The 23,020-nt window shown below is 53.6% G+C and overlaps 1 protein-coding gene and 2 long non-coding RNA genes across 7 annotated transcripts; 1 reads left to right on the top strand and 2 right to left on the bottom strand.

The window, feature by feature from the left end:
- The first annotated feature begins 133 nt into the window (after positions 1-133).
- ZMYND15 (zinc finger MYND-type containing 15) lies at positions 134-5,473 on the top strand. 5 transcript variants are annotated; one of them, XM_082707895.1, is made up of 14 exons: positions 134-240; positions 627-1,239; positions 1,625-1,859; positions 1,947-2,102; positions 2,327-2,487; positions 2,942-3,094; positions 3,406-3,486; positions 3,637-3,753; positions 3,852-3,940; positions 4,026-4,124; positions 4,239-4,392; positions 4,474-4,532; positions 4,823-4,983; positions 5,208-5,473. In XM_082707895.1, the coding sequence occupies exons 2-14, from the start codon at positions 657-659 to the stop codon at positions 5,377-5,379; spliced, it is 2,220 nt and encodes a 739-aa protein (XP_082564021.1). In that variant the 5' UTR covers positions 134-240; positions 627-656; the 3' UTR covers positions 5,380-5,473. The 5 variants fall into 5 exon arrangements, with proteins under 5 accessions (XP_082564021.1, XP_082564023.1, XP_082564019.1 ...); XM_082707897.1 differs by lacking the exon at positions 3,637-3,753; XM_082707893.1 differs by having other exon boundaries at positions 4,026-4,392.
- On the bottom strand, positions 3,063-4,732 carry LOC309851944. Its single transcript, XR_014305005.1, has 4 exons — positions 4,675-4,732; positions 3,708-3,751; positions 3,260-3,327; positions 3,063-3,131 (listed from the first exon to the last, which is right to left on the bottom strand). It is a non-coding gene; the product is annotated as an uncharacterized lncRNA (long non-coding RNA).
- LOC309851945 lies at positions 5,348-7,771 on the bottom strand. The gene is made up of 2 exons (XR_014305006.1): positions 7,557-7,771; positions 5,348-6,376 (listed from the first exon to the last, which is right to left on the bottom strand). It is a non-coding gene; the product is annotated as an uncharacterized lncRNA (long non-coding RNA).
- Between the last annotated feature and the right edge of the window lie 15,249 nt (positions 7,772-23,020).

Here is a 23,020-nt window from a genome sequence, read left to right as displayed (position 1 = left end):
CACCCCCGCGGCGCTTTCGCTTCCCCGCCGGGCGCCCGCGCCGGGCCGCGGTCACATGCCGGGTGATGCCCCCGGGGAAGTCCGCGAGCGGCGGCGAACCCAGTCCGGCCCCCTCCGCGCGCGCCTCGGGCGCTGGGGGCGGGGCCAGCCGGGCAGCGGGCTCGGGCCGCCCTGACGTCACGCCCGCCCCCCGCCAGTCCCGAGGTATTTACCTTCGAAAAGTGGCGGCGGCGGCTGCAGGTACCGGAGTGGAGGGGCGGCCGGGAGGGGCTAGGTCCGCGGGGGCCCCCGGCCGAACCGATCCAAGCCGAGGGGATGCCCCGGCTCCGGTCCCTCCCCCCCATACCCTACAGATGGATCCAAAATAATCCCTCCTGGTGGTCCGGTCCCCATAGGATTACCCTACTCTGGAGGGGCTGGGCCGCAGATTTGGGCCCCAAATACCATCTCACTCCTGACTACTCGTCTTAACCCCTGCTCGCCCACTTCCAAGCCTAGCCCCGTTCTCCCCCTGAACTCCCACCCTGAGCCCTGAAAACTTGTCTTGAGACCCTCAACCACGCCCCCATTTTGTGAACCACTCCTACCCTCTCCCTCACCATACACCCCTTCCTCTCTCTGCTCAGTCTGGGCCCAGACCCTGTGGCCCTGAAGACATGGAGTTTGTTTCTGGATACCGAGATGAGTTCCTTGATTTCGCTGCCCTCCTGTTTGGCTGGTTCCGAAAGTTCGCGGCGGAGCGTGGGGCTGCGGGGTCCAGCCTTGAGGGCCGCTGGCGCCAGCTGGAGTCTCAGATCAGAAGGCTGCCCCAGGACCCTGCCCTCTGGGTGCTTCACGTCTTGCCCAACCGAAGTGTGGGCATCAGCCTGGGGCAAGGGGCAGAGCCAGGCCCTGGACTAGGCCTGGGGGCTGCCCGGTTCCTGGGAGATGAACCCCCACTCCACCTGCGAGACCTAAGCCCCTATGTCAGCTTTGTCAGCCTGGAGGAAGGGGAGGAAGAGGAGGAGGAGGGGGAGGAAGAGGAAGAGAATGGAGAGGAGGAGGGTGCAGGCCTGGAGAAAGTAGACCGTGGCCAGGCTGGGGAGCCAGTCCCCGCCAGCAGGGAGTCCCCCCAGGAAGCAAACCCTCCAGGGGAGACAGAGGAGGCTTCGCAGTTGGCAGGAGGCGGAGAGGATGGTTGCCGGGAGGACAAGGCAGAGGATGAAGCCGGCCCTGAGAGGAGGAAGGGGCGGAGAAGCGGTAAGAACCCCTGGGCTGGGGATTTGCCCTTTGGAAGACCTCCTCCACCAGGCAGCCCAGCCGGGTGTCACCAATGGGTGGCCTGGCCTGCAGGGCAGTCTGGCCTGGAGAGGTGTTTTCATGGACCCATGATGTTTTCTGTTTTTTCAACTGGAGCCAGTATTTATATATTGAAAGGAAAGAATTCCAGAAGTCTCAGAAAAGCTGGAAAGTTCCAACAGCAGGCTCACACTTCTGCATGGCCACAGACACCCCGGCACCGGTGTCCCCTTCTGATGAGGCATACCCTCTCTACCCGGTTCCCTCTGTTCACTTCGCTGGCCCGTCTAGCCGTTGCACGTATGACGTTCATACCCCTGCCCCTGACTTCTCCTTCCTTCCCCAGAGGCCGCCCCCCTGCATCTTTCCTGCCTCTTACTGGTGACCGATGAACATGGCACCATCCTGGGCATTGACCTGCTGATGGACGGAACCCAGGGGAGTGCCAGCAAGGCCTCAGGGACGGAGAACCTGGCTCCTCGGGCCTACGCTCTCCTCTGCCACAGCATGGCCTGCCCAATGGGCTCCGGAGACCCTCGAAAGCCCCGGCAGCTCACCGTGGGAGACGCCCAGCTGCATCGGTACAGAAATGTGGTATCTGAGGCTGGGGAGGCATAGGGATCTGGACTCCTGAGCCCCCCAGCCTGATGGTGCCTGGCCCCATTCAGAGACTTGCAGAGTCTGGTCCCGAGGCTGGGAGTGAAGTTAGCCAAGGCGCCAATGCGGACGTGGGGTCCCCGGCCGGGCTTCACGTTTGCCTCCCTCCGGGCTCGAACCTGCCACGTCTGTCACAGGCATAGCTTTGAAGTGAAGCTGACACCTTGGTGAGCAGCCAAAAAGGTGGCATGAGAGGGAGGGAGCCCCCCCAACAATCAGGCAAGCAGAGAAAACTGGCCGGTGGGGGAGGGAGGGCCTGGGAAGTCAAAGGAGAGAAGAAAGCAGGCTGTCCCGAGCAGAGTATTCAGAAAAACGGGCAGCTGCAGGACACACAAGGACCAAGCACCCACAGGGCTGAAAGCTGGGTGCCCACCACCCCCTGTGACCCCAGCCCCCAGTGCAGTGCTGTCTTGTACTGTGGCGAGGCTTGTCTCCGGGCCGACTGGCGGCGATGCCCTGACGACGTGAGCCACCGATTTTGGTGCCCAAGGCTTGCAGCCTTCATGGAGCGGGCCGGGGAGTTGGCAACTCTGCCTTTTACCTATGCCGCAGGTACCCCAAGGTGATGGGGCAGTGGGAGGGAGGGGAACTGAGGTAGGGGTTTGGGACTGAGGCTGGGTGCCTGGGTACAGGGTTCTGGGTCTGAAGGCCAAGTACTTGGGGATTTAGGATTGGAGGCTAGAGCCCTGGGGCTGCAGACAGGGTCTGGAGAAGAGGAGTGTGAGCCTGCATCCCCCGCTGCCCAGCCCCACCAGTGATTGGGGGCCATCAACAATCCCTTGAGTTTTTAGGCCCTCGGTTTTCTCATCTGTCTAATGAGTATTTTTAAAAACGGTAAAATTGTTACAAGGACCTTATGGGTTTGGTGCCTTTGGCCCTGTAGACACTAGGAAATATTCGTTCTCTGGAGGACCAGAACCCGGTTCAGAGCCAGGGGCCTCGAGAAGAGCTAGAGCCTGAGGTTCTAGCCACCAGGCCCTCAACTGCTCCCCTCCTCCTTCTCCAGAGGTGACCAGTGAAACCTTCAACAAGGAGGCCTTTCTGGCCTCACGGGGCCTCACTCGTGGCTACTGGACCCAACTCAGCATGCTCATTCCAGGCCCTGGCACCCCCAGGCACCCCCGGGGCAGCGCACCAGCCCTCAGCCTTCTTCTCAGTGGTTCGTGTGGCCTCTCTTCAGGCATGGGTCCCTCAGCCTAGAGGGAAGGATGGGGAGAGAAAACAGGGCCCTGGATAACACCCCCATGCACGCACCCAACTCCACTGCCACCCCCACGGTCATTTGAGTCCTTCCCCAGTCCTCAAAGAAGTCACCCCTGCCCACCCCCTCGAGAAGCCGCGTCCACAGGCAATCTCCCATTCCTCTTGCTGTAGCTCCAGGAAACATAGCTCCTTTGGAAGGAAGAGGGGGATGAGCCGGGTGGGGGCCTTCCTGACACCAGGATCCTCTTCTTCCTTCCATCCTTCCAGGAGATCCCTACCAGCTTCTCCAGGGGGATGGGCCTTCCCTGATGCCCCCTGTGCCCCCAGATCCACCCAGGGGCCTCTTTGGTGAGCTGGAGGGGCCCTGAGGGAGCTAGAGGTAGGGACAAAGACGGGCGGGTCAGCAGTCTGAACTGGCTGAGGAAGAGGGGGCTATTAGTCTAAGAGGGGCTGGGATCTACACGGGGGCCAGGTCCCCCACTAACCCGCTCTCCCCAGGCTCATGGCAGGATTACTACACATGGAGGGGCCTCGGCTTGGACTCCCCCATGGCCGTGCTTCTCACCTACCCGTTGACTGTGTATTACGTCATCACACACCTGGTGCCCCAATCCTGTAAGGAGAGCAGAGCAGCGGGAGTGAGGGGGGCAGGGAGCTGGAGGGGGACACGGGGAAGGGAGACCATCTTCTTAAGCCTCTAGCTTCTCTCCCAGTCCCTGAGCTCAACATCCAGAACAAGCAGTCACTGAAAATCCATGTGGTGGAAGCAGGGAAGGAGTTCGACCTCGTCATGGTGTTCTGGGTAAGTCCCTCCAGGACCAGAGGCTGGGCATTTGGGTGTGGAGCTGGCGGTGGGGTGGGACCTTGATCTGTCCTCTCTGCCTCAGGAGCTCTTGGTCTTGCTCCCCCACGTGGCGCTGGAGCTGCAGTTTGTGGGTGACGGCCTGCCCCTGGACAGTGACCAGCAGCATTTTACCCTGCAGAGGGTGAGGGTTGGTGGGGGAGGAGCTGCCCACTACCTCCTGCACTCCCTTTGCCTAACATGCCCTCTCAGTGCCCCAACTTGGAGCGGTTTCTCCCCTCCGCTCCTGGCTCCCCAGGATGGCCCAGAAGTATCTGTTCGTCCGGGTTCTGGAGTATCTGCGCGGCTCAGCTCTAGCACTAAGGAGAAGGGGGGCCGAAGGGACCTGCAGATCAAGGTGTCCGCGCGGCCCTACCACCTGCTCCAGGGGCCCAAGCCGGACCTGGTTATTGGTAAGAGCCTGGGGTAGGAGTGTGGGGACATGGGCGAAGGCCGTGGGAGACAGCTTCTGCCCGCTCTCCCTCGGCCTGCAGGATTCAATTCTGGCTTCGGTCTCAAGGACACTTGGCTGAGCTCGCTGCCCCGGCTACAGGTGGGGGATGGGCCAAAAGGGACCTGCTTTGGGGCTAAAAGGGATCTCCTCTCCTGCCACTCCCCCTCCGTCCTCCTTCTCCGAAAGCCTCTTCTTTCCACTCTCTGCTCCAGACCCGGGGCGCGCCCAGGGCCCTCCTGACCCGGTCTGTCTTGTCTGTCTGCTTCGTGCCTCTCCCGCTCCTAGTCTGTCTGGGTCCCAGGCTTCCACCGCGGTCTGCGCCCCTGGCGCCTAGGGAGGGGCTGGGCGGAGGCGCCGCTTCTAGAGTCAGAGGCCCGCGTCCACCACAGTCCCTCCGAGTCCCGGCCTTCTTCACGGAGAGCAGCGAGTACGGCTGCGTGATGGACGACCAGACCATGGCGGTGGCCACCGGAGGGGGCACCAGCCCCCCGCGGCCCAACCCCTTCCGCTCCCCCTTTCGCCTGCGAGCCGCGGACAACTGCATGCCCTGGTAAGGGCCCACGACCCCCGCGGGGTTCTGCGCCCTCCGGAGAACCCCTTCCCGCGACCCCCAGCCCCGCCCTCGCTGGCCTCAACCCCACGCCCACACGGCGGGCGGGGCGCAGCCCCCGGGACCCCGTCCGCTCGCTCGCCCACCGCCCAGGGGCGTCGGGCCGCCCCGCCCCCGCCCCCGTCCCGTCGAAGCCACGCCCCTGACGCGTCCCGCCCCCTCAGGTACTGCAACGCCTTCATCTTCCACTTGGTCTACAAGCCCCCGCAGGGGAGCGGGGCCCGACCCGCGCCCGGGCCGGTGCCCCCGGTCCCGGCCCCCGCCGCGCCCCCCGCCCCCGCCCGCAGGCGCCGAGGGGAGAAGAAACCCGGGCGGGGGGCGCGCCGGCGCAGGTGAGGGCTCAGGTGTGGCCGTCCCCCGCACCCCCGCACGCCCCGGGAGGGAGAACCGAAAGACGCGGCGCGGGGCGGCGGGCTGGGAGTCGGGGTGAATAAAGCATCGTTTGCAACCGCTGGGTCCGGACGCCCTGGTTACACACGCGTGACCCGCTCTAGCCGTGCGGGTAGCAAGGGTTTTGGCGGACTCGTTTTCCTCCAGCTTCTTTCAGCCCAGCGACCGCTGCAGTTCAACTGCGACCCTCCTTGGTGACCCCACACTTCTGCTGTCTGTGTGCCAGTCTCTAGGCCCCAGTAGCCCTCAGCGATCCGCTCCGAGTTGAGGCGGGACCCAGGAGCGGAGAGGGGCTTCTCACTGGCGGGCAGGGGACACACGAGCTCCTGGGGGCGCGCAGGCCTTGGCTTAGGGGTCGCGAAAGGCCTCCAGCCCCCCAACCGTGGGCCATCCTCCTCCCATTCCTCGTGCGCCACGGAGACCCAGCTTGCGCTGAGTCACACTGGGAACGTCCCTCAAATCCAGGTCATGTCCACTCTCACTGCCCACTCGCGTGTCAGGCAGGGAATTCCTTCTAGGACACGACTAAACCTGCTTAAATCTCTCCGTGACCTTCCTCCACTCTTAAAATCCCCGGAGTGTGGGCTGGGTTTAGTGACTCAGTCACTGAGTATAGAAAGGGAAAAGTAGTGGACGAGCCTGGCAGACACCGCCTTAACCAAGTGATGAAGGTTAATGAGCCTAAGTCAGGTGGACATCCTGTGCTTCCTGAGGTTTTGCAATGAGAAAGTCACTTCACCCTCGTATTCTTCCCAAAAATCCATAACCTCGGTCTGATGGTGAGAAAACAGCAGGCAAGTCCACAATGGGGCCGTCCACAAAATGCCTGGTCATCCTTCTTCAAAGCGTCCAAGTCACTGAAGGCAAGAAAGGTCCCAGAAACTGACAGGAAGGGAGTAGGACAGGGGACCTCTGACCAGGGTGTGGTCCCCTGCCTTGGATCCTGGGGCAGAAGCAGCACATTAATGAAAAACCTGGAGGAATCCCAACAAGATCTGTAGGGTTCAGCTAATGGTATTGCGTCAATGCTAACGTCTTTGTCTTCATAAACAGGCCGCGTGGCTTACGGGTTCTTCTCTCCCTTTCTTTCATTCTCTTTTATTATAAAGGTTTTAGCATCTAAGTTTCCAAATACCCACAAAAGCCCAGAGACTGCATCAGAATCTCTATGTACCTATCACTCAGCTTCAACAATTATCAATCTTTCTCTCATTTCATTCCTACTTCTTGGGAATCTACGACACAATAAGGCATTTGCCAGGCTCCTGGAACAAGAGGTTCTGAAACCCTTGGAAGCTCCTTAGTGAAAAGGGTGATAGGAGAGTATCTTGGGTCATTCATCGCAAGCTCTCCCAACCATACCTGAGTTTATGCTAATGAGGTGACCCTAGGTGGACCCCATTTAACTTCCAATGGGGGCTGGTTGCTGGGAATAGTGTGAGTGGAGTGCCGGAATTTTCACCCCACTTTTCAACCACCAGGGAGTGGTGAGGAGGCTGGAGCTGGAGTTAGTCCCCAAGAGCTCATCAGTCGTGCTAAGATAATAGACCCTCCCCAGAACCCCCTCACCGGTGGGGATCTGAGAGCATCTGTGCTGGTGGGCACCCTGAAGCAGGTTCTGAGGGTGGTACAGCTGGAGAGGGCATGAGGGCTCCCCACCCCACCGCCCACCTCTTGCCCTGTGCATCTCCACCACGTGCCTGTCCCTGAGTTGTGTCCTTGGTAATCAATCAGTGGTGGGAAACCGTGTTCCTGAGTTCCATGAGCCGCTCTAGTAAATTAGCAGACCTGCGGAGGGGGTCCCGGGAGCCCTAACTTCGACTCAGTCGTACAAATACAGAGGCATCTAAAGTGGGGGCAGCCTTGGAGATTGAGCTCACTCTGGGGACCTAGTGTGAGACTTGGCCGAAGAGGACATCAGTTTCCCACCCCACAAGGTGCGATCTGGGCAGGTGGAGAATAGGTTGTGTGGGGAACACACGCACATACACACAACTTTGGTATCAGAGTGCCACGAGTAAAAACAGCTAATTGATAGTGTCAGAAGTGGGCTACACTGGCCTTGGCTCCCAGAGAGATGTGGTTTGGGAAGAGGAGGATGGGTAAGGGATGAGGAGGCTTACCTCTCTCGGTGGCCATGCGGTCCCTCGTGGTGTGAACAGCAGTGGGGCCACACTCTGTTACCGAAGACAAACTGACCAGTGGCATTTAGAACGGGACCCATCCCCCAGAGAGCTAGTTCCCTGGCTGTCTAAGAAAAAAGGGAAACAAACACACCATTCCCTGGTCATTATCTGCAGTGGCCAAAATGAGATTTTAAAGGAGTTTTGGGGTGCCTGGGGGCTCAGTCAGTTAAGGGGCTGCCTCCGGCTCAGGTCATGATCCCAGGGTCCTGGGGTCGAGGCCTTTATCGGGCTCCCTGCTCAGCCCAGAGCCTGCTTCTCCCTCTCCCTCTCGCCCCACTCATGCGCTCTCTCTCTCTCTCTCATTCTCTCTCTCAAATACATAAATAAAATCAGAAAAGAGTTCTGGTTTAAGCTTAGGTTTTTGTCAGCCTAAGTCTCGGCCACTAGCCTTGGAGATGGCCACGGTGAGAACGAGTGTGGCCTGGTCACGGGGAGGAGGTTGGGGTCACTGCAAAACCAGAGACACCAGCGGGTATGGTGTGAAAGAGTTGCCTCATTCTGTAGATGGTATCATCAGCTTCCTGGAGAACATTTTTAAAGGTGGGTTGTGAAAGAGACTAATTGAAGGGCATATCTTTGGCTTTAAATGCTGCAGAGTAGACTGTCTGGACAGAGGCAGGACCCCCCTCCCAGCTCCTTCTTAAACCCCCACAGGTGGCTGCCTGCCATCCAGACAGGCAGGATATTATTCCTGGGGAATAATCCTGAAGAGATCCAGGACCCACCCTCGTTAGCATGCACTCAGGTCCCTGTTGGAAAAGACCTTAGTATGAATAACAAAAATCCCTCCTCTCTCCCCTCTGACTCGGGAAATTCCAAGATTTTGAGAAGCACCCTGCCAGGAACTGGAACAAAGACCAAATATATATTAGTCTATCACAAGATGTCACACACACACACACACACACACACACACTCACACCCAGCTTCTTTCCGGGTGTTTGAGAGCACAGCCCAGACATCTGCCATCTCATTTACTTGCATCTATAACTAACAAGTAACAAATGTAACCACCGGCCCATTATTGTAGCCAACAAAATTAGCAATTACTCCTTACTCTCTTCCAATACCAAGTTCACGTTCAAATCTCTTTGATTATCTCAGAGATGGCTTTTACAGCTGATTCGTTCCAAGACATAAACAAGGCCCCACACGTGGCTTTGGCTTCCTAAGGGAATTCCCTCCCTTTAATCTTTTTGTTTGCAAGCCACTGATTCAATGAGAAACAGAATCTTCATCCCGTAGAATCTTCCTCATTCTGGATCTGGCTGATTGCCTTCTTGAGATGTTTTCTGCTGTGGTTTTTGGTTTTTGTCATTTGGTTTGGTTTGGTTTTTTGAATTTCTTCGTCTATCTTCCTTAGTTCCTATAAGCTGGTAATTAGATCTAGGTGAGAAGACCCTTGTCCTGCAGTCTGTGCCCGCCTCCGCAGGCTGATCTCATGCTCCTCCCCACCCCCTCTCTACCGTCTAGCCAGACGCCTCTGAAGGCACAGCGCAACTTCCCCATTTTCTTGCTCAATCGTCTCAGCCTGAACATCACTTCCCTAGGAAAGGAGAACTTCCATGACTCCCTGATAAGGGTAGACTCCCCCCCCCTTCTCCCCACCTTCCCCCCCCCAAACAGCCCTCAGCATGCCCTGTTTGTCTCCTAAGACCATAAAAGGGAAGCCCATGTCCCTGGTGAACTGAGGGGAAATAGAACTTTTTTTTACCATTCCCTTGGCCAGAAAATAACCTTTCTCTGAATTCCTGGCTTCTACTGCATAAAAAGTGGGAAAGGATGCGATGATTGCTCAGCGGCAGGATTACTGAAGATCTGCTTGGTTTTAGCTGTGTTGCTCCTTTTTCTTCCACAAGCGCCCAGTCCTTGTGTAACAAAAATATTTAATTCACACATTGCCACCTTTCGTAATCTGCTCCCTGAGTACTGAGCGAATGCAAGGGAGGCTTTGTGTGGGACTTGAGGGATGTGGTGGAGGAGAGAAGACCGTGGTCCCTGCCTCCGCCGAGTTTAAGGGCTGCGGCAGGGACGGGTTGGTTAACCGTGGCCCCTAGCCCAACCCAGCCTGCCGCCTGCTTTCTGATGAGCGCCAAGCTAGGACGCCGGAAGAAGAAGGAGATTTTATGATGTGTAAATTATAAGAAATTCGAATGACAGTGTCCATGAATTTATATCGAAAAAGACCCCACAACTCTTTATTCACATGGTGTCTGGGCTACTTTCATGATGCAAACAGCTGGGGTTTTGAATATTGTTCTTATCACAGAAACCATATGGCCCTACAGAGCCTAAAACATCCACTAACAGGCTCTCCGTAGAGGAAATACTCTGACCTCTGGCTAGGGTAAGATTTCCTCTATCCTTTTTTTGTTTTTAAGATTTTATCTTATTTATTTGAAAGAGAGAGGAAGCATGAGCAGGGGGAGCAGCAGAGAGAGAGGGAGAAGCAGGCTCCCCGCTGAGCAGGGAGCCCAGCGGGAAGGGGGATTCGATGCCAGGACTGGAGATCATGGCCCGAGTTGAATGAGCTTAACCCAGGTGCCCGAGGGCAAGATTTTCAGAATGCAGGGGCTCCTGGCTGGCTTAGTCAGAAGAGCAAGTGACCCTTGATCTCAGGGTCGTGAGTTCGAGGCCCCCATGTTGGGCATAGAGATTACTGAAACAAATAACTTAAAAGAGAAGATTTTTCCAGATGTTTATTTTTCAGGGAGCCTGCTTGTCCCTCTGCCTGATGCTTCCCCTGCTTGTGTTCTGTCTCTGAAAAATAAATAAATAAAAATCTTTAAAAAAAAATTTTTTTCCCAAATGCTGTTTTCCATTTTCCAAATGCTGTTTGAGGCCCACTAGATTGACTTTATTTCAATTGACTTATTTCAGCATTCTTTTTGTTTAATGAGAATAAAAGTTTAGGTATATCATATGTCATGAGAGTGAATATTATTTTGTGAGACATTTGTTTCACTTGCATTTACCATATACGTTCGTGTGTGTGTGTGCGTATGTGTGTACTCCATAATGATATGAAATGTATTCTTTACTGTAGACCATAGAGTCATAGGCTTAGAGGGAGGCCTGGAAGACATGGAGAAATCACCAGGAAGTTCTAGTATGGTGTAACTGGTGTGATGCTGAAAAGTTCCGGACTCTTAGAGACACAGAGGAGGCACTTAAGACAGCCTTGGGGTATCAGGGAGGGTTTCCTGGAAGAAATGACATCAAAGCAGTGACCTGAAAAACAAGTAGTAGTTAGCAGGTAAAGAAGAGAAAAGATGGTAATAGCATGTGCAAAGGTCCTGGGGCAAAAGCAAGTAAGAGGTTTGGGAGAAACAGCAAGGAGTTCAGTACTGTTGGAGTTCAGAACTAGATGAGACATTTTTATCCCCACCCTTCTCCATCATATCACACCTCCGTTTTCCCCGAGCACTTATCCCGGTTGCCTTATTATTTATTTATCTACATTTATTATACCTCCTCTTTCAACACGTTCAAAAAAGTAAATTCCACAAAGGGGGAGACTGGTCTGTCTTCTTTAGAGCTATGCCCTCACACTGTGCCTGGGATAGTATAGCCACCTGGGGGGGGGGGCGGGGGAGCGCCTGAGTGGCTCAGTGAGTTAAAGCCTCTGCCTTGGGCCCAGGTCATGATCCCAGAGTTCTGGGATTGAGCCCCACATCGGGCTCTCTGCTCAGCAGGGAGCCTGCTTCCTCCTCTCTCTGCCTGCTTGTGATCTCTGTCTGTCAAATAAATAAATAAAATCTTCAAGAATAGCCACCTGGAATTTGCTAAAGGAATTCTATGAAGATATCCTTCCCTGCTATATTGTGGGGAAAGTGGACCCTGGAGGGCAAGGCTTGTCTAGTTGTCCAACCAATTGCTGGAGGTAGGCCATGAGTTCTGGATTTAGACAAACCTGGTTTGAAAGCCAGGCCGATTCAGACCCAGAACCCCGGAGAATCTCTCCTGGGAGCCATGCTCTGTGGGAGCTGGTGCAGAATATACACACAGGGCTTACTTGTGTCTGGGCGTGTTCTAAGCACTTTATGTACATATATGAATAAACATGATCCTCATCACAAACCGGCAAGTATGAGTAGTATCTCCCATTTTACAGATGAAGACGCTGAGACATAGGGAGATCATTACTTAACCAAGGTCAAGCAGAGGAACCTGGAAACAAATGAGGCAACTCGAACATGTGCTTTGAACCACTACCCCACACTGCTTCTTGGAAAACCCACAACTTCCCAGAACAGATAAGAATGGCTTCCATCGGGATGCCTGGGTGGCTCAGTTGGTTAAGCGGCTGCCTCCTGGGATCAAGTCCCACATGGGGCTCCTTGCTTGGTGGGTAGCCTGCTTCTCCCTCTGCCTCTGCCTGCCACTCTGTCTGCCTGTGCTCACTCTCTCTGACAAATAAATAAAATCTTAAGAAAAAAAAAAAAAAGACTGGCTTCCATCATGAGAGCCCTGTTCTCCTTCAGGATTGGCCACGCAAAGAATCACCAACACCTCTGCAAAATTTCCTTTAAAGTACATGGAGGGATTTCCAGGAGGCTTGGGGAGATGGGTGGGTGAGCTCCCCGGGAAGATCACCTTCCCCGCCGGGCACTGCCCGCCTCGCGGGACAGCCAGATGTGGACTGGAATGCGAGGAGAGCCAAGCCTGAGGAGTGAGTACTACGGTGCCTCTTGCCACATGTGGCCGCTGAACATGAGAAACGTGGCGCATCTGATTTCAGACACAAACTGGATGTTGAAGACTTCGTAATGGAGAAAAAAATGTCAGAGATCTCATTGATAACATTTTATATTGATTACGTGTTGAAATGACAACAATTTGGCTGTATGAAGGTAAATAAAATACCTCCTTAGGGGTGCCTGGTTGGCCCCGTTGGAGGACCCTGTGACTCTTGGTCTTGGCATCCTGAGTTCGAGCCCCACGGTGGGTGTAGAGCTCACATTAAAAAAATAAATAAATAAAAACAAAATACCTTGTTGAGAGAGAGAGCACCAGGGTTGGGGGGCAGAGGGAGAAGCAGGCTCCCTGCTGAGCAGAGAGCCCGATGTGGTACTCGATCCCAGGACCCTGAGATCCTGACCTGAGCCAAAGGCAGACACTTAACCAACTAAGCCACCCAGGTGCCCCAACAAAATACTTTCTTAAAATTGAGATTAAAAAAAGAAAAAAAAAAAAAATAAGACAAGGCTTAGGTAAGGGTCAGGTGCCTGAGTTCAAATCTAGACTCCCCACGTGGGCAAGTTACCCACCCTCTCCTGCCTGGTTCCCCCACTGGCCAAAGGGGGGCAGTAACGGGACAACCATGAGGATAAGGGAAGTTAGTACATGTAAACGCTGAGAAGGGCCTTCAGCCTAGGGGGCATTCAGTACAGGGTGTGCGTTGCCATTATTATTACAGCAAAGTGCCTGGGAGACCCAGCCCAAAAGAGACTCTGTAAGTAAAACAAACCCCCCACCTTTCACAGGTACACCATGTCCTCTAGCCCTGGTCCGCACTGGCCAGGGCATCCCTTGTTCCCTGGGCTTATCCCCAGGGACGATCTCCTACCCTCCCCAACCCTGCCCCAAGCCATCCAGGTCTGCTCTCCGCGTCCCCTCTGCCCTCTTGAGCTCATGGAGACTTGGCTCTGCTTCAAAGCAACTCTTGGAAGAGATTGTCGTTGTCTCTCCCACATTCCCCATGTCCTGGGGTGAGGCAGGTGTCCTCCTCCGTCCCTGCTATGGTTTCCAGAAAATTTCCCTTCCCTTCAGAGCCCCAGGCTCCTTGAAGTGCACGACCACGGGCTGACTGGCGTCCCTCCCCCGTCCTGCTTGCAAGCATCTTCCAGCATCTACCCGCCTGGTGGGGGCCTCCAGCATTGGGTGAAGACTAAGACAGCTGCCTCTGCGATCCGCCCAGCACCCCAGCAGCTCCCCAGCAGCTCCCCGTCCCCTGCACGCCTCGCCCCACCTTAACCACACACCCCAATGGCCAAGCCCCAGGACCCTGGCGTTATCAGGAGCTGCGCTAGTCCCAACCTCCGGGCTCCGGAGTCTGTTGGCCAGTCCACATGGCCACTGTCCCCCGTCCTGTGCAGGTCTTCCGGCTGACCTCACCCTGCGTATGCCCAGCTGTCCATCCCGACCCAGACACCCCCAGGTCTCTGGTCCTCTTCCTCCATCCTACTTGCAAAACGCCAAGTGGAACCAGGCTCCACCAGGCTCCACCCGCCACGGGACTTTGCCTGCGCTGCTGGGCACGGCTGGAGACAGACGCCGGCCCGGATCTCGGATCTCAAGGCGAGTCTGCGCTGCCCAGCCACAGGGAGGCTCTCAGCTCTGCCCCGCGGTCCTTCGGAAATGATGACTTCATGTGGCTTCTCTCCCCAGATGGCAGCACCTGGCCATCTTTGGCACGTGATCCTAGTTCTTGTCTTTCCAGAAAAGAAATGCTCCATCTTTTTTCTCATCATGACTGTTCCTTGCAAAGTCCTTTTTCTTCTATGTGGGTCTCGGTCTTTGGTGTTGAATTTGTACCTCGAATGTTTTTCTCTTTCTCTTCTGTTCATGTTTCCGCCACCCCAGTGGAAGGGCCCTCATCAGATGATGTCGGACCCAGTGTCATTTCTCCCCGTCTTAGGAGCATTGAACAGAGCGGCCCGGCCTCCCTGAAACATGACCTTAGCCTCCACGACTCACACGGTCCTGGTCTTCCTCCCACCTTGTCCGGAGACCCTGTGCTGACCCCTCCCTTTCTTGCCCGTCTCTGAGCCTCTCCTCTCTCTTCTCGACTCCCCTCCCTCTCCCATCCCTGCCCCACTCCTGTCCTCCCCCTGCGTCCTCACGTTGATAAATGGCCCCTCATCCCATCACCACCTTGGGGTCAGCTCCCTCTTGAACTCTTCAGCTCTCCCCTGGCTGGCCGAGCTCCAACCACCCCACCTCTCTGCCGCGCCTGCCATGGGCCGGGACCAGTCTCTGCAGGACCTTGGCATATGCCATTGTGTACTGCAACATTCTGCCTCCTCGACCTTCCCTCCTGGCCACCCCCGCCGCAGAGAGGCCTCCCTGGCCTTCCTAATGAAAGTCGTCCTCAACAGCTGTTACTGTAGCTCCTGAACTCTATTTTCCTTCATAACTCATCGCTCCATAGGGCTGCACATTTACTGCGCTCACTATTTGTCTCTCCCAGCTGAACCCCCAGTGTATTCAACAGCGCCTGGCATACATCAATACTCTGTGTCTCTTTCCTTCCTGTGAAGGAAAAAAGGAGAGAGGGGAGAAAGACAGAAATATCACACTGGTACGCGGAAGGTCCCGGAAAGTTGGTTGACCTCAGCTTGACTCTCAGCTCATCCCCTTGGCATACTGCATCAGTCCTATTGGTGATGTGACACGGCGATTACAAGCACGAGATTTAGAGTCTAACGGGTCCGAGTCCAAGTCCCAGCTTGACCGCTTCACGCTGTGTGGTCTTAGGCAAGAGACTCAGCCTCTCTGGGCCACATACGTTCATTCTGCCAATGTTTGCTGAGTGCCTGCTTTACAACATAAGCACCGTGTTGTGCCTGTCGTGAGGATTATGTAAGATAAAGAATTATGAGTCTTGGCACCGAGCCTGACTGATCACCAGTACTCAGTCCCCTGGTGTTATCAGTGCCTCACGTTTTGCCGTGACCTGTTCTCGTTGTCTGTTCATAGTCACCTGAGGTTTGCAACCACTGATCAGAAATTTATCCAGGACTGGGGGCACCTGGCTGGCTCCGTCAGGAGAGCGAGAGACTCTTGCTCTCAGGGTCATGGGTTCGAGCCCTGCATTCAAGTAGTGATGACTAAATAAATAATAATAAACTTCAAAAAAAATTATCTAGGACCATGTTGGGGTTCTTCAGGGCCTTGGTTTTGTTACCTAGACATTGGGGAAGATTCCGGTGTATCGGCTCGTGGTCAGAGAATGTGGCCAGTACAATTCCAGGTTTGAGGAATCTGACATTTCATCCAGAGCCTATAACCTGCTTCATATTTGAGACTGTTTCCTGGGCATCAAAGAGGGTGTGTTCTGCCTTTATGAGATGCAAAGGTCACTAAATATCAGGTAAATCAAGCTCCGGCATGAAAACTTTATGTTCATTGCTGTGTTCCGGGGATCTAGCCACAGGCCGGGGCACATCATACAGGCACAGTAAATACTTGCTGAATGAGTGGTAAGTAATCAATCAACCTTATCATCACTTCGATTCTCAATACCTTTGTACCTTTGAGTACTTTCTCCTACTTCACTGGCCCACGCCTGGAGAGTTAGGTGACAGGTTCCCACACTGCTGTATTTCTGACAACTTCCCAATTTACTGCTAACTGTTTTCGCTTCACGTATTTTCATTCGATATGACCTAGTGCCCGAAGGTTTGGGGCTGTTACGTAATAACTGTAGTTATACCCCATGCCACGGCCCCTTTAACAAAACATGATCTGTACGACACGGTTTAATTATGTTATGTATTTATTATTTCAAAGGAACAACACAATGATAAACAAATTAAAACTTTTGAAAAAATGAGAAGTGAAAAAAAAAAAAACGCCCAACGCAATAATAATAAAATCCAAAAGGCAGAAAAGTTCCTTTTTGGGGGTGCCTGGGTGGCTCAGTCATTAGGCATCTGCCTTCGGCTCAGGTCATGATCTCAGGGTCCTGGGATCGAGCCCTGCATCCGGCTCTCTGCTCAGCAGGGAGCCTGCTTCCTCCTCTCTCTCTCTCTCTCTCTGCCTGCCTCTCTGCCTACTTATGATCTTTCTCTCTGTGTCAAATAAATAAATAAAATATTTTGGGAAAAAAAAGTGTCTTTCAAAGATGGCGGAGAAGAAGTCCCCTCCCCCTCTGGTGTCCCATCACCCTGCCCCTCCCCCGAGGCCAACACCACTAACACCATTTGGCCAGTTAGCTCCATTTGAAAACATTAATTTTTTCACGGAGGAGTTTAAAATACTTACACAAATTGTTATGTGTTTGACATGATGAGTCACCTTATTTTATGCTTTCTGGTTTTCCTGGATACTTTATCTTCTACATGAGTTGAGTTTGCTTTGTTCTAATCTCCTCCAAGCTTTGGAAGGCACACACCCCATTCTGTGTATCTCTGATGTTTCCCTTTAAAATTTTAAAAGCACTTTTTTAAAGATTTTACTTATTTATTTGAGAGGGAGAGAGAAAGAGAGAGCACAAGCAGGGGGAATGGCGAAGGGAAAGGGAGAAGCAGGTTCCCCACCGAGCAGGGAGCCCGGACACTGGGATCACAACCAGAGCAAGGCAGACACTCAGCTGACTGAGCCTCCCAGGTGCCCCTGAAAAATATTTTCAACTTGTATTTCTGGGTGCGAAGTCGAGAGTAATGTGCTAAGAGTCTCCCCAATTCAATTAAGAAGTCAAACAAACGCCTTCCTTCCTGCCCCCATCATCTGGGCCTTCATCAGCCCAGATGATGCTGATGAAATTGCAGGTACCGGTGGCCCTTACTGTTCACATCTGGCCCCATGATGGGCGGGGAGATTTCTGCACCTGTTAGGGCCTAACCGTGGCTCCTGAAAGGTTCTATGTTGAAGTCCTGGCTCCCAGGAGCTGAGAACGGGGTCATATCCGGAGGGAGGGACTTTACCTAAGTTAGAGGTCACTACAGTGGTCCCTCACCCCCAGAGACTGACGTCCTCCCAAAGAGAGGGAATTTGGACAAAGACACGTCCCGATGGAAGATTGCACAAAGACAAGGAGAGAAGGACGCCAGGGAAAGGGGGCACCCACGGAAACCAGCCCCGCCAGCCTCTCCATGCTGGTCTTCCGGCCTCCAGAGCAGGCCCCACGGCCTAGACACTGTATTCGGACGTCTCCAGTGAATGAATCACCACCCGAGCAGCCCGCCCAAGGGGAACTCACAGAGGGGCTTCCCAACCTGGCTACCACCTGTGGGAGGTCTCTTCCTGTGGCTCGGTGGTCCCCAATCTGGGAAGATGGCCCCGGGCAAGGAGTGAACCCTGAAACAAGTAGACGGTCGACCGTCGGACATCACGGTTTTGACCTGCGTGGTCCTTTATCTGTGGGTTTTTTTCAGTCAGTACAGTACGACGCTGTAAATGTATGTTCCTTGTGGCTTACTTTACTGTGAGAACCCGCTTACTTTACCATCACGTGGTTAAGTCTCCTTTATGTCTTTCTGCAGACTGAAAGCTCATTTAATGCTGGACGATAGTGTATTGTCTGGACGGACCACATCTGTCTCTTTATCCACTCACCTACTGCGGGGCACCTTGGCTATCTCCGAGTTTTGGCAATCCAGAATAAAGCTGCTATAAACATCCCTGTGCGGGTTTTTGTGCGGACCTGAGTGTTCAGTGCATTTGGGTAAATACCTGGAAGTCTGATTGCCGGATCGCGTGGTTGAGAGAATGTTTGGTTTTATAAGAAATGGCCAGACTTGCTCCCACAGTGGCTGCACCGTGTGGCATTCCCACCAGCAGGGACTGACAGTTCCTGTCTCCCCACATCTTCGTCAGCACTTAGTGTTGTCAGCATTTTGAATTTTGGCCGTTCTTGTAGGTGTGTGCTGGTGTCTTCCTGCTGTAGGGGTATTTGCAGTTCCTTAATGACATGATGTGGAACCTTTTCTTATATGCTATTTGCCACCTGGATGTCCTCTTTGGGGAAGTGTCTATTTGGGTCTGTTGCCCAATTTTTTAATTGGGTAGTTCTTTTTTTTTATTGTTGAGTTGGGTTTTTATTTTATTTTATATATTTGAGAGAGAGAGAGAGAGCAAGCACACGTGAGCAGGGGGAGGCAGAGGGAGAAGCAGGCTCCCCACTGAGCAGGGACCCCGCTGCAGGGCTCGATCCCAGGACCCCAGGATCACTATCTGAGCTGAAGGCAGATGCTTAACTCACTGAGCCCACCAGGCGCCCCCTAAGAGTGTTTCGCATGTTCTGGTTAACAGTCTTTGATGAACTATGTCTTCTGCAAGTAGCTTCTCCTATTCTATAGCTTGTCTCATTCTCCTGACGGGCACAAGTTTTTAATATTAATTAAGTCCAGCCCATCAATTACTTCTTTATGAATCATGCTGGAAAGTCAGTTCTACCTTTGGATGGTTTAATTACCTGAATCAGCAAATTCCCTTTTGGTTTCAGGAGAGTTGGGTTTTCTGTTACTTCACATTTATTTCTTTAAAATAGATTCTGGGCATAGCAGACAATAAACAACGGACAGCGTTACCTCTTTTAACATGATTTTTAGGATTTATAGATATATATTTTTCTCTTCAAAAGACTTTTCTCTTTGAAACAGACATTTGGTTTCGCAACTAAATTTTACAAAAATTTAGAGTTACGTCAGGACTTCCCCATTCGGGGGGTTTTGCTTTTACTACATCTCTGGGTGAGTTCAAATACTTTTTTTCCTTTTTTTTAAGATTTTTTTTTTCTTAATTTGACACAGAGAGACACAGTGAGAGAAGGAACACAAGGAGGGGGAGTGGGAGAGGGAGAGGCAGGTTTCCCCCTGAGCAGGGACCCGATGTAGGGCTCAAACCCAGGACCATGGGATTGGATCATGACCCGAGCCAAAGGCAGATGCTTAACGACTGAGCCACCCAGGCGCCCCGACTTCAAATATTTTTTAAAATAATTAAAAAGGAGAAGAAAGAAACACAGTTGTATTTCAAACCCAAGCATTCTCAGAAACGCAATTCTACTGCGGTTCCCTTCCGAAAAGCCCCTTGGATGGTCATACGATCACTGGGTCATAGAGCTTTGTTGGGTCAGAATCACAGACCCTGTTTCTCTGTCTTCCAGCATTGAGGGCCTCACAGACTCTCGGGGCCAGGCCGACTTTCGTTCATTTCTCGGGGACCTACGATGCTGCTGAGACGTATCCTTTGATGGTGCAGCTGTTCAGGATGAACGCGGGTTCGCGGGCTTTTAACATCTTCCATGGGACATGCTGTGCCATTGGACCGGTGGACGCAGACAGACCTACACCCGGAGCACCTTCCTCCTCACGCACACTGTGGACTGCGGCGTCCGGCCACCGGCTCCACTGAGTCATTGGGAACAGCGGATGTCCTGGCCCGGAGGGATGTCTCAAGCATGTCCCCTGCACCCCTCACCCCCTCTGACCTCGTGGCAGTCCTGCTTTCCCACATGGGCTTCCATCCTCTCTCCGTGTTGGAGGATCTGTGCAATTCTCTCTTTTTCCCCCAAGTACAAGGTGGCCCCTTCCCAGCCCAGCCTGGCTTTCTTACAGTGCTCTCCTCCTGCTTCCAGGAGGATCCCAGTGAAAACCTGCCTGAAAACCCCACCCAAATCCTACAGGAAGAATTTCTCCAGCGTTCTTTTCTTTCTTTCAGTCTCCAGGATGTGACTGTCCCTGGTTTTGCAGAAAATTTTCAGAATCCCTATGACTTTTGGGGTATCTTTTAAAAGTTTCTTTTTTAAAGATTTTTATACATTTAGGGGCACCTGGGTGGCTCAGTTGTTAAGAGTCTGCCTTCGGCTCAGGTCACGATCCCAGGGTACTGGGATAGAGCCCCGATTTGGGCTCCCTTCTCTGCGGAAAGCCTGTTTCTCCCTCTCCTACTCCCCCTGCGTGTGTCCCCTCTCTCACTTTATCTCTCTCTCTGTCAAATAAATAAAATAACATAAAAATTTTATACATTTATATAAGAGAGTATGAGAGAGAAAGAGCATGCGCAAGGAGGTTGGACGGCAAAAGGAGAAGCAGACTCCCTGCTGAGCAGAGAGCCCGATGCAGGACTCTATCCTAGGAACCCGGGATCACAACCTGAGCTGCAGGCAGACGCCTAACTGACTGAGTCACCCAGGCATCCCGTAAGTTTATTATTTTTTAATAATTTCATTTTTATATTTATCATTAAACTTTTAAAAGGTTTTTTTTTTAGTTTATTGGGTTTTTAAAAATTTATTTGAGAGAGAGCGTGCAAACAGTGGGGAGGGGCAGGAGACCATCTCAAGCAGGCTCCATGCTGAGTGTGGAGCCTGATGTGGGGCTCCATCTCGTAACCCTGAGATCATGACCTCAGCTGAAACCAAGGGTCTGATGCTCAACTGGCTGAGCCCCCCCAGGCTCCCCTAAAGTTTATGATTATTATCTTTAGCAACCTCTGTACCAACATGGGTGCAGGTCTCACGACCCTGAGACTGAGAATTGCATGCTCTCCAGCCGAGCCAGCCAGGTGCCCCATCCCTATGATGTTTCTCACATTATTTCAGACACACAGAATTGTAAAACTGTGAGAGAAGGAACACCTGCGGACCACCCACCCACGGTTCGTTTTCTCTTTACACACCTGAACAGTGGTACCGCCAGTAAGACCCTGCACCCCACTCTGCCCAGCGGGACGGGACTGAGTCCCCTTTCTGGCCCTGCTGTGGGAAGGCCCTTTCCTGGCGACGCGGCACCGCTCTGACAGTGAACATTGCTTCTGGCCAGAAAGCCAGAAAGCCCAGCACGGGAAGCCATCCATACGAGCCCCTCAAGGGAGGCTGCGGGGGTGAAAATCAGGGCAAGGGACACTTTTGCAACCCTGACAAGCAACCACTACCAGGATGTAGAACGCACCTCCCCAAACCCAGGAGGATGTGAAAAACAATTAATGAAAAGAGACAGAAAATCAACAAAGAGACGCATCAGAACCAACGTGGGCATGTTTTTAAAGCATTCAGCAAACCAAACACCAGTTGTCACAACAGCCATCGACGAGTCCCAGGCTGAGCTGGGGGGAGGTTCAGAGTCATGTCTGGTTCAAGCGGCAAACTCTTCAAAGCTTTTTCGGAATCCAGTTGATTTATTTTTTTTTTTTAAGATTTTATTTATTTAAACGTCCTGGGTGGCTCAGTCGGTTCAGCCTCTGCCTTCGGCTCAGGTCATGATCCCCGGGTCCTGGGATTGAGCCCTGTATTGGGCTCTCTGCTCCGCGGGGAGCCTGCTTCTCCCTCTCCTACTCCCCCAGCTTGGGTTCCCTCTCTCACTGTGTGTCTCTCTCTCAAATAAATAAATATAATCTCTTAAACAAAGATTTTATTTATTTACTTGAGAGAGAGCATGAGCTGGGGGAGCAGTGGGCAGAGGGAGAGGGAGAAGCAGGCTCCCTGCTGAACTGAGAGCCCCGTGCAGGACTCGATCCCAGGACCCCAAGATCATGATCTGAGCCAAAGGCGGATGCTCAACTGACAGAGCCCCCCGCCCCCAGTTGTCTTATAAACAGGAGGAGTCCCTCCTGGATTCTGGCGTTCGTCCTGCCTCCCCACTTCCCGTCTCTTAGTGGTGGCCTCAGTGGGCTGCTGGGACAAGCTGCGTGAGGGGCCACTAGCTGGAGACCGCCGTCTATGTGACGTCTTCATGTGCCTTCTGATGTCCTGCCACCCCACCTCTCCACAGCACTCCCACGGTATCCTTGGGCCTTCAGTTTGCTTTTTGCTGCCAAGACCCACATCTGGGTCCCATGCCCTGACTGGGAGTCCCCACCGTCTCCAGCACTGGGTCCTGCCCATGGCAGGGGCTTCATGACTTCACCTCTGGATCAAAACAGACTCTCCATGTCGCAGTGGACAGAAACAGCCCTCGAACTGGTTGGTGGAACCAAAATCTTGACGGGCTGATCAGGCTTCAGGTATAGCTTGATCTGCCTTCAAGACGATTTCCCTCCATCTCTTGGTTCTTTGTCCCTGACTGACTCTGCTCTGCGGCAGGTAAGCCCTCCCCTGTGGGGACGCTAGGCCACCAGCAACAGCAGGGCCTGCCGGGACAGAGACAGAGCTCCTCCCACCACAGGCTGACAACCACCCAAGCCAGAAATGACTGTGGTGGGACTGGCTTGCATCCTGCAGCCATCACCCAGTGAAACACTAGTCAGACTTGGAGGCTGGAGTGCCAGAGTGCTCGCATTCATCAGTCCTGGGGGGAACCCCTGAGAGATGGCAGAGAGAAGCAGGCTCCCCACTGAGCAGGGAGCCCGACAGGGAGGGGCTGGTTCCTGGACCCTGAGATCAAGACCTGAGCTGAAGGCAGACACTTAACCTTAACCATGAGCCCCCCCCCCCCGTGTCCCCAGGAGGAGGGCTTTTTGGACAAGGACTGACAGCACGAATAAGCGGAAGGTGAGGGACCACCAGCGTCCTCTTAGTTTCCTTCCGGAAAGGCCCCTCCTCCTGGGCCCACTGGGATCGAGGGGGCCACTGCAGGCCCAGGTTACAGAGCGCTTCTCACAGGGCCCATGGCTCCCGCGTGACCCACCCCCCAGGCCTGGCGTCACCCTAGTCTTCAGGCCCTGGAAGCCACAGGGACCCCAAGGCAGAAAGGCATGGGGGTTGCACTGAGTCACAAAGCCTGGGAGGAGCCTCA

Source organism: Mustela nivalis (assembly GCF_964662115.1).
Source record: "Mustela nivalis genome assembly, chromosome: 17".
NCBI classification, from domain to species: Eukaryota; Metazoa; Chordata; class Mammalia; order Carnivora; family Mustelidae; genus Mustela; species Mustela nivalis.
Note: the sequence above shows the minus strand (reverse complement) of the source record. Positions and strands in the feature narration are given on the sequence as shown.

Excerpts from the sequence above, each read along its gene's own strand:
- ZMYND15 (XM_082707893.1), top strand. The coding sequence starts at position 657 with ATGGAGTTTGTTTCTGGATACCGAGATGAGTTCCTTGATTTCGCTGCC. Across the intron at positions 4,393-4,473 it reads CAAGCCGGACCTGGTTATTG|GATTCAATTCTGGCTTCGGT; the intron begins GTAAGAGCCTGG and ends CTCGGCCTGCAG. Across the intron at positions 4,533-4,822 it reads GCTCGCTGCCCCGGCTACAG|TCCCTCCGAGTCCCGGCCTT; the intron begins GTGGGGGATGGG and ends CGTCCACCACAG.